Source organism: Mus pahari, chromosome X (assembly GCF_900095145.1).
Source record: "Mus pahari chromosome X, PAHARI_EIJ_v1.1, whole genome shotgun sequence".
NCBI lineage: Eukaryota > Metazoa > Chordata > Mammalia > Rodentia > Muridae > Mus > Mus pahari.
The window spans coordinates 48360201-48369964 of record NC_034613.1 but is presented as its reverse complement, the minus strand read 5'-3'; the positions used below and the strand labels follow the sequence as shown (position 1 = coordinate 48369964).

The following is a 9764-nucleotide window of genomic DNA, read 5'->3' as shown; positions in this document are numbered from 1 at the left end:
TGAGCCACCATGTGGTTGCTGGGATTTGAACTCCGGACCTTTGGAAGAGCAGTCGGGTGCTCTTACCCACTGAGCCATCTCACCAGCCCCAGTATATCACCATTCTTTTTTTTTTTTTTAACTCTATATGACCTAGCACAAGGCAAGGCCTGGGGGTATATCACCATTCTTAACTCTATCTTTTTTCAGTTTCAGTTTCTAACTGCTATTATTCTAGTCATAAATACAACATGCTTTTAAAACTGAAGGGAAGGATTTGTCTTCTCATATCATATTGTAGGATCTGACTATGATTTGTACACACAAACTAATATAGCATCATTTTTTATCATTAATTTTAATTCCTGAAGTCACAGTGAAATTAAATTAAGAGGTCAAACATTGACCCTGATCACAGTGTTTTGTTTTGAGCTACTTTGAAAGTGATTAGATTGAGCCATTAGGGTAAGGTCTTCCTAACTGAATGCTTTTGGGGTGCATCTCAAGGGAAGTTTAAACCACAAAGCTTATACATGGGTGCAGGAAGTGCTGCTGGGTGGTTGGTTCAGGTCCAAGCTTATTATGGGTAACTATACAAAACATTCTACTGACTTCTATTGTGATTGATTTTCAAGGGCACAGAACATAACAGAGTATGTAATCAATCTTGGTGTTAGAAAATTTCCTAGTAACAGCTAAAACACATGAGAATGTTTCCTTATAATGGCAGGCTAGCCAGGTAAGTGTTGCCTAGGCCTTAACATTTTGCCTAGGCCTTAATATTTTACCTAGGTCCCAACAAATCCTAGTGAACTTAATGCCTACTATTTTATGAATCAAACCAGAGGGCCCTTTCCAGAGCTGGTATGGTGCTATTTGGGCCTTGGCAGCTCCAGAACTGTGAAACTAAGTACACCTCTTCTTCCTTTCATGGCATTTACCATGTGTGTGCACATACACGTCCCAGTTCATGTGTGGCAATCAGAGGACAACTTGGAGAAGCTAGTTCTCCCTTTCCACCATGTGCATCCTAGGAACTGATGTCATGTTGTTAGGCTTGGTGGCAAGCAGGTTACCAACTAAACTATCTCTTCTTCCTCTTCCTAGTGTGTTGCTTTGCTTTGCTTTTAATTGTTGCTATTGCTCTGAGATAGTCTTAGCCTCCTCTTCATTAAGATACAAAAGGTAAAATGAATGCGTATTCAGCATCCAGTTTTATTGCCTTATATCACCCAACTCAAAATAGGAACAGTTTTCTTTATAAAGGAAAAACAAAACAAAAAAACCAAATACCTCAAAAGTAAACCTTATGCAAGCCAGAAATTATGGCTCGCACTTACAATGGCAGAACTTGTGGCGCTGAGTAGGATTGCCACAGATTTCAGGACAATAAGGACTATGGAGTATGACAGTCTCATTGTGGGGGAAAAGAAAAACAGAAAAAAAGGTTGGACCTGATGGCTACATCTATAATCTCAGCTCCCCAATTCTATGACAACCTGGGATACATTTGATACTCCAAGGCCAACTTGAGCTACACAATAGAATTTGTCTCAAAATAAAAAAGGCTGGGACCAAAGTTCAATGATAGAGCACCTGCTTAGCTTCTGTGATGCCCAGAGCCCAGAGCGCAGAGCCCACTCTGTCTGTCTGTCTGTCTGTCTGTCTGTCTGTCTGTCTGTCTCCCAGCTAACACAGGTACTTTAACAGACTCCTCTATCAACATGAGGTTCTTTTTTTCTTTCTTCCCTTTAAAACAGAGATTCAATTTTAAATACTTTTGAGAAAATTCTTTCAAGAATAAGATATACTGATAAGATCAGCTGAATAACCTTGTAGGGACATGATGTTACTTGTTCTCCAGATAGGATTTGTCCAAGAGTCTCAGAGGGGGTTCTCTTCGATGAATCTTGACAGAAGTCAAAGCTAAGAAAGAAGTTCAAGTACCATGTTTTAAAACTCAGCAAGAAATCAATCTTTATAATTCATCTAACCTCTCTATTGTTAACAAGACTGCAAACAAAATTATGACCTAGATTATGTACAATTATGAGCTATGTGCCTCACTATATACATTTCTCTTTAGCATGTGTAATTGTTAAATGCATTACATAAAGGCTTGTTCCTGCATTTGAAGTTTCTTAACACAGGAAATGACAATTTAAAAAAATTCACAGGCCTGGCAGAGGTGGTACGCTCTAATTCCAGCACTCCCAAACCATCAGGGTTTACAAAATGAGTTCCAGGATGGCCAAGGATACACAGAAAAACCCTGTCTTTGGAAAAAAAGAAGAAAAAAGTAAAAGAAAAAGGAAACCACCTCATAATATTTGGGGAGTTAAAAATAAGTAACAACAGTTTCAAGTCTATATTAATTCTAATTCAATATATTCAGAAACCATAATTATTAGTTCTAGTAAAAGCAAATTTAAGGAACAAAGCCATCCCTAAACATATTCCCATATAATCTCAAAAAAATCAGTAAATAAAACAAATTAGAATTTTCTTTCAATTATTATGAATATATGATGATTTAAGTAGAAAACCAAATACATAAAAATCTTGTATGTATTTTAAATGGCAGAAGATTTGTATAATGTAAAGAGAAGCCAGGGACAGGGAGGCTCCCTGGAGTCTCTGGGGAGACTCTGGCTGAGACTCCTGGAGCAGGGTGTACAGTAAAGCAGTATCAAAAGACATCATCATTATTTTTCCTATAATACGGATAGTTCATCTTTTTCCAGATGTTAAGTCATGCTAAGCTGATCATATCTTATACAGAACATTATTAAACAAAGCATTATCACTCACAAAAAACTTCTACATGTATCTTTCTCATGTTTTAGTGTTTTAAAATCAAAGTACAACTCTGAAGGCATTTTTTTATTTTAATTTTTTTCTTTTTTTATTGGATATTTTCTTTATTTACATTTCAATTGTTTTCCCTTTTTTAGGTCTTCCGTTCGAAAGTTCCCTATCCCGTGCCCCTTTCTCCTAACTCTATGAGGGTGCACACCCACTCACCCACTCTCTCCTTCCCACCCTGGCATTCCCCTATACTGGGGCACCGAACACCCTCAGGCCCAAGGGCCGCTCCTCCCACTGATGTCCAACAAGGCCATCCTCTGCCACATACGCAGACAGAGCCATGGGTCCTTCCATGTGTACTCTTTGGTTGGTGGTCCAGTCCCCGGGAACTCTGGGGTGTCTGGCCAGTTGCCACTGTTGCTCCTCCAATGGGACTGCAAACCCCTCAGCTCCTCCGGCCCCTGAAGGTGGTTTTTCTTTAACACTTTTGCTACACTTACCTATCATAGTCATAGAACATCACAGTGTCCATTGAGTACAACTTATCAGCGTATACCTGGATTGAGGACTAAAAGAATGAAAAAGAACATTCACTAATAATGCAATGAGTGGTGTTCCCAAAACACATAAGAAAACAACCAAGAGGGACCCTGGCCTCCTGAAATTGTTTGTAGCCGTGGAAGTTTAGCACAGCAACAGAAGCTCAAACTAAGACAACTGGGTTTCTGGGATGAATAAAATTTGTATCTCTACCTTTCGTTTGTTTGTTTGTTTGTTTGTTTGTTTGTTTGTTTTTGAGACAGGATCTCTGTACCCCTGGCTATCCTGAATCTCTCTATGTAGACCAAGCTGGCCTTGAACTCACAGAGAGCCTGCCTCTGCCCTTCAAGTGTTGCCTGGGATTAAAGGCCTAAATCACCAAACCTCGCTTTGATCATTCTTAACTTTTAAGAAAAAAATATAAAACCCTTTCTAAATGTTTTTAAAAGTAGCAAATGCTTTTTTCCTCAGAAAAACATTGCATAATTATCAGTTTAAACCATAAAGTACTAAAGAACACATGGGAGAAATACTTTATAATCTCACGTGGAGGAAGCAAGAACTTTCAAAATGATATACAAAACCCAGAAATCACTAAAATTCCAAATTGAAATAGAAATTAAACTGTATAAATTGCAAAGAGGAACCATGTAAACCAAAAAGACAACGGATAAAAAAAAATGTATTTGCCACATGTTCCACAGAAGGGACTAATTTCCTGACTTAAGAGTTCCCACGGGCTAGAGAGATGGTTCAGCGGCTAAGAGCACTGACTGCTCTTCCAAAGGTCCTGAGTTCAAATCACAGCAACCACATGGGCCTCACAACCATCTGTAATGGGATCTGATGCCCTCTTCTGGTGTGTCTGAAAACAGCTACAGTGGACTCATATACATAAAATAAATAAAATCCTTTAAAAAAAAAGAGTCCCCACAACTGTGATGGCACAAGCCAAAAGCAAATGCTAAGGAAGCTGAGTCAGGAAGATGTCAGGCTGCAAACCTGCAATCCTGGCGACTGCAGAGGTAGAAGGGAAAGGATCCAGAGCTCAAGGTCAAACTGGGATCCATCCCTGGAACCCAAGAAAAGGTGGAAGAAGCGAACAGAGAACTCTGAAAGATTGTCCTCCTACCTTCCCGACCGTCATGGGAATAAAGGAGGGGGAAAGATGAAGAAAGAGGGGAAAAGAGGAAACCGAGGCCAGGCTTCCTTACAGCTGCAATTCCAGCACTCAGGGGAAGATGGATGTAGCCAGCTGTGCTATATAGTGAATTCTAAGTAAATCAGGGATATATAGTAAGACCCTGTCTCAAAAAGAGGAAAAAAAGGATAGAAGGTGAAGAAAGAGGAGAGTTAAAGAGGGAGAGAGTTAGAGAGGAAGAGAGCAAAATAGGAACAAAAAGAAAGGGAGAGAAGGAAGAAAACCAAGGAGAAAGGAAAAAAGAAACAAAGAAAAGAGAGAAGAGAATGGCAAAATACAGGGGGTGCAAGGGAGAGGATCACAAGTTCAAAATAGATAGTTAAGCAGTTAAGGACTTGTACTATACAATCCTGTGAACCAGGATTCAGACCTTAGCACCTATTTTTAAAAAGAAAGAGGGAGTTTAACAAGAGAGAAAGACAGAAAAAGAAATAGAGAAACCAAAAAAGACAAAATGATAAAATAGGGAAACAAAAGGAGGGCAGAGAGCAAAAGTTTGGAAAAAAAAAAAAAAGAAACAAAGTTGGAGAAAAAGAAAAGGAAGAGAAAATAGAGAAAGAAGCTTGTGGACACAGAAAGAAAAGATGAAGGAAATAAAAAGAGGAACAGAACAACGATATGAACTAACCATTACCTCCCCCCCAGAGCTGTGTCTCTAGTTGCATATGTAACAGGATGGCCTAGTCAGTAATCATTGGGAGGAGAGGCCCTTGGTCTTATGAAGATTATATGCCCCAGTACAGGGGAATGCCAGGGCCAGGAAGCAGGAGTGGGTGGGTAGGGGAGCAGGGCGGGGGGAGGAGATAGGGGGCTTTTGGGATAGCATTTGAAATGTAAATAAAGAAAATATCTAATAAAAATAAAAATAAATAAATAAAAATAAAATAAAAAAATTTAAAAAAGAGGAACAGAGAAGTAAGGGAGGAAGAAAGGGGGAGGGTAGGAGAGAGAAAGGGAGGGAGGAGAGAGAAAGGGAGGGAGAAGGGCTATCTAGTAGTGGTGACACACATCTGTAATCACAGCATTATGGAGACAGGGGCATGAAGACCACCTACGAGTTCTAGGCCAGCTGGGTCTTTAAGTGAGTATCAAGCCAGACTCCACTACAAAGCCAGACAAGAAAAGGAAAAAAAGAAAAAGAAAAAAGGGGGAAGTCATAGAGAAGGAAAGGGAAGGTAAGAAAGGCAGAGAGGAAAAGAAAGTGATGAGAGAAAGCAGAGGTTGGAGACCATGATAAGGGGGAGGTGGAAGAAAACTGGATAAAAGAAAGAGGAAGGGAAAGGGGAAGAGAAGGAGGGAGAAAAAGAGGGTGAAAGGGGGGGAAGAAATGGAAATGCCATAGGTAGGAAGGGGAGGAAAGAAGGACAGAAATGAAGCACAAAATGAAAGAAGACAAAGCAATAGGAGAAAGAAAAAGACAGGAGGATATAAAATGAAAAGAAACAGAAATAAGAGAGGAAAAGGGAAATGCAGAAAGAAGATGAAGGGAAGAAGATAAAATTTGAGAGCAAAAAAGAGAAAGGTAAGAGCAAATGGAAAGGAAAAGTGAGAAAGACAAAACAGAAAAGCAAAGGGAAGAATAGAGACAGAAACTGAGAGGGGGTGAAAGAAAGACATGAGGCTGGGAATAACATCACACACCTGTAATCTCATCACTTGGGAGGTAGATACAGGAGAACAGAGTCCAAGAGCATCCCTGGCTACACCTCGATTTTGAAGTCAGCCTGGAATACCTGAGACCCCCGTCTCTGATAAACACACCATAATGAAAGTTTCCAAGAACAAAAAAGAAAAAGGAAGAAATGAGAAAGACAAAGAAAGTTAACTAAACAATAAAAAGGGAAACAGAAAGACATTGGCTAAGGTAAAAACAAAAAACAAAAAAGAAACAAGTAATAATGAAAAAAATTAAAAGAAAGGATGAAACAGAAGCAAGGCAGCATAACAGAGAAAGAAGACCGGAGGTGTGAGGGGAAGGAATAGTTAGGGAAACAACGAAAGGGGAGAGGGGAAACAGACAGAATGAGAAGCAGAAATGCAGTGGAAGAGGAGGTGGGAAGTGAAGGGAAAAACACAAAAGAAATAAAACTGAAAACAGTAGAAATAGAGATGGGAAGACAGAAGAGGAAAAAGGAGGAAAGGGGAAGGAGCCTCTGTGATTAACAGAGGGAAAGAAAGTGAGTGAAACCTCAAGAGGAAGAGAAAGGAAGATGAAAAGAACCAGAAATAACAAAAATAGGGGAGGGACAACAAAACAAACAAAAAAAGAGTAAGGGCAGAGGCAAAAAAGAGACAAACAGGGACAGGGGCAAGAAAGTGAGAAAGGGAAGGGGGTAAACCAATGATAAAAGAAGGGAAGTGTGGGAGAACGAAGCTGGAGAGCTATGCCATGACATAAAATAACCGTCACACTCTGTTGTTAAAATAAGAAAGGTGCACAAAGTTGAGATAATTGCAGCTGTTTTAAAAAATAAAAGAGCAGGCCATGGTGGTGCAGGCTTTTAATCCTAGCACTTGGGAGGCAGAGGCAGATTTACAGAGTGAGTTCCAGTATGCCAAAGCTACGTAGAGAAACTGTCTCAAAAATGCAAATGATGATGATGATGATAATAGCTACACAGAGAAATTCTGTCTCAAAAATACAAATAATAATAACAATAACAATGACAATAATAATAATAATAATAAAATATAATATAATACAATATAATAAAAAGGAGCAGGAGTCCTGTGCTATGGTGTAACCTGTAATCCCAGCACATCAGAGGCAGAGGCAAACAAATGTTGAGCCCCAGACTAGACTGTGTTAAACAAAGGAAAGCTTCTCTTTAAAAATGAAAAAAAAAAAAAAAAACAGGCTGGAGAAATGGCTCAGTGGTCAATGGTTAACAGCACTGACTGCTCTTTCAAAGGACCAAGGTTCAATACGCAGCATCTATACACACAACTGTCACACACAATCTATAATTCACAATTGCCTATACCTCACATTCCAGGAAACCTGACACCCTCACACAGGCATACATGTAAGGAAACTACTAATGCACACAAAATAAAAATAAATTAATTTTTAAAAAGCTGGGTGGTAGTGGCACATGCCCTTTATCCCTGCACTGGTGGTGGGGTGTGGAGTGTGCAAAAACAGACAGATCTGAGTGAGTTCACTGCCAGCCTGGTCTGCAGAGTGATTTCCCAGTCAGCCAGGGCTACACAGAGTAACCCTGTCTTGAAAAACAAACAAGCAAGAAAAAGAACAAGAGGGGGAGGAGGGAGATGAAGAAAGAAGAAAAGGAAACAGGATATACAATACCATGCCCTGTAATCCCAACATTCTACAGGATTGAAACACTAGGCTGTTGTTGGAAATAAGCCTAGACTACTCAAGAATACAAATCTTGTGAAAAAAAAATGCTTTTCAGGGATGTTCATCAAAGTGCATGCCTGTCTGCCTTTCATCCCAGGAAGCAGCATTTGAAAGCATGATGATCGCCAATTCTAGGCCTCATGGTATCTTCTTACAAAAAAAAAAAAAAAATGTGGTGAAACACAGTGATTACCAGGGAGACGACGGTAATCACCAGGTTAGACTACAGGAGACGAAGTCTCCAAAATTAAATATTAACAACAACAACAACAATAATAATAATTAATAAAGTGTAGTACTTGAGTCTGAACTTGAATAGATGCTGAGTTCAAGGCTAGCCTAGATGCAGATCCTGACTCCTGAGGGTGGGAGGGTGTGGAGGGAAAGGGTGACCAGTTCCCTTGAAAGTTTACTAAACATCCCTCCCTCATGGCAAATGCTCGCTGGCTTGTAGAAACAGACATTACAATGAGTGTTACTACAGTCTGGAGGACCAGGGCAGAATCAGAGTTGTAAAGTTCCCAAAAGTGAGGGTGGCAGGAAAATGGCCTGAGGTTAAGAGGAATCGCAGGGAGGAAGGCAAGTGGGAGGGGAAGAGGGCAGAGAAGCTAAGGGAAGAGGACTGGCCGTTGGACGGGGAGGTGGTGAGGGGGAAAGAGTATCCCTCAGGCTGAGCAGTGGTGGTGCGCGCCTTTAATCCCAGCACTTGGGAGGCAGAGGCAGGTGGATTTCTGAGTTCGAGGCCAGCCTGGTCTACAGAGTGAGTTGAGTTCCAGGACAGCCAGGGCTACACAGAGTAAACCCTGTCTCGATAAAACCAAAAAAAAAAAAAAAAAAAAAAGGAGTATCCCTCGGGAGACTAGGACAGAGTAGGCCACACGGCCAGAACCAGGGCAGAATGGAGGCCTAAATGGACCCCGCGGCCCACGCGCACCAGCAGGGATGCACGGCGAGACGAGGGCAGAGGGTGGGCCGGGAGGCGGTTGAGACGCTGCGAGGACAGAAATCATAAAGTAGAGCGCCATGCCAAGATGGTGGGTCCGGGACCACCCCGTCGTGACCTTCTTCCCCAGCTCCTCACCTTACAATAGGCGTTGGGATGGCCTTCCTCACAGTAGGTGACAGGAACCAGTCCCGGGAAGAAGAAAGCGTCACAGGTAGTAGCCAAGAAACCCAGCAACAGCCACCACTTCAGCCCGTGGAGGCCACGGCAGAGCTTGGTTTCCTCACGGCGACCTCCGAGACCCATCTCGAAGGCTGTCTCAGGACCGAGTGTCCTGGAGAGAGACAGGAGAGAGATGGGAACTGAAATGCAAATGAGCCACCAGGAAATGAAGCAATGAGTGGGCGGGGATAAGAACTTTCCAGAAGAACCTTTGGAGGGTCTTGCCAGCCTGTGAGTGACTCAAGACCCTGTTGCTAGGACACCTGGCAGCTGAGGACGCCAATGCGCATGCCTGCGTTTCATGTACCTCGTGAACCTCGCCTGGAAACAGGCCAAGCATTTCCGCCATTTTAGCCACTGCCAACTGCCTCACAGGGGCGTGGTGACGAGGTGGGGGAGGGGGGCTGTGTTAGTGGTTTCAACCTCATGAAGTCTTTCTTTTGAGGGTTTTTTTTTTCCTAAGACAAAAATTCTGGCCCGGGCTTGGGGGAGGCTCAGTGAGTAAAGGTGTTTGCTATTAAGTCTCAGAACCACAGTTTGATGCCAGCAACTGACACAGGGGAAGAAGAGAACTAACTCCCCTCAACACACATAAATTCGCCGTCCGCCACCTCCAGAAGTTCGTCTTAACATGGCGTATGTCCCCTACCAAATCAAATAAATAAATGTAATTAAACTGTAAAAAGAAAATACTCTTAACAGTATTG

The 9764-nt window shown here is 41.7% G+C and overlaps 1 protein-coding gene across 1 annotated transcript in view; it reads right to left on the bottom strand.

The window, feature by feature from the left end:
• Nucleotides 1-9406, bottom strand: part of LOC110314309 (transmembrane 9 superfamily member 2-like) — a 76364-nt gene extending 66958 nt beyond the window's left edge. The window contains exons 1-4 of the mRNA XM_021188743.1: nucleotides 9321-9406; nucleotides 8974-9169; nucleotides 3288-3355; nucleotides 1791-1905 (exon numbers count right to left, since the gene is read on the bottom strand). Of these exons, the coding sequence (XP_021044402.1) occupies nucleotides 1791-1905; nucleotides 3288-3355; nucleotides 8974-9169; nucleotides 9321-9406 (465 nt within the window). The remainder of the gene's footprint in view (nucleotides 1-1790; nucleotides 1906-3287; nucleotides 3356-8973; nucleotides 9170-9320) is intronic.
• Nucleotides 9407-9764: the final 358 nt, after the last annotated feature.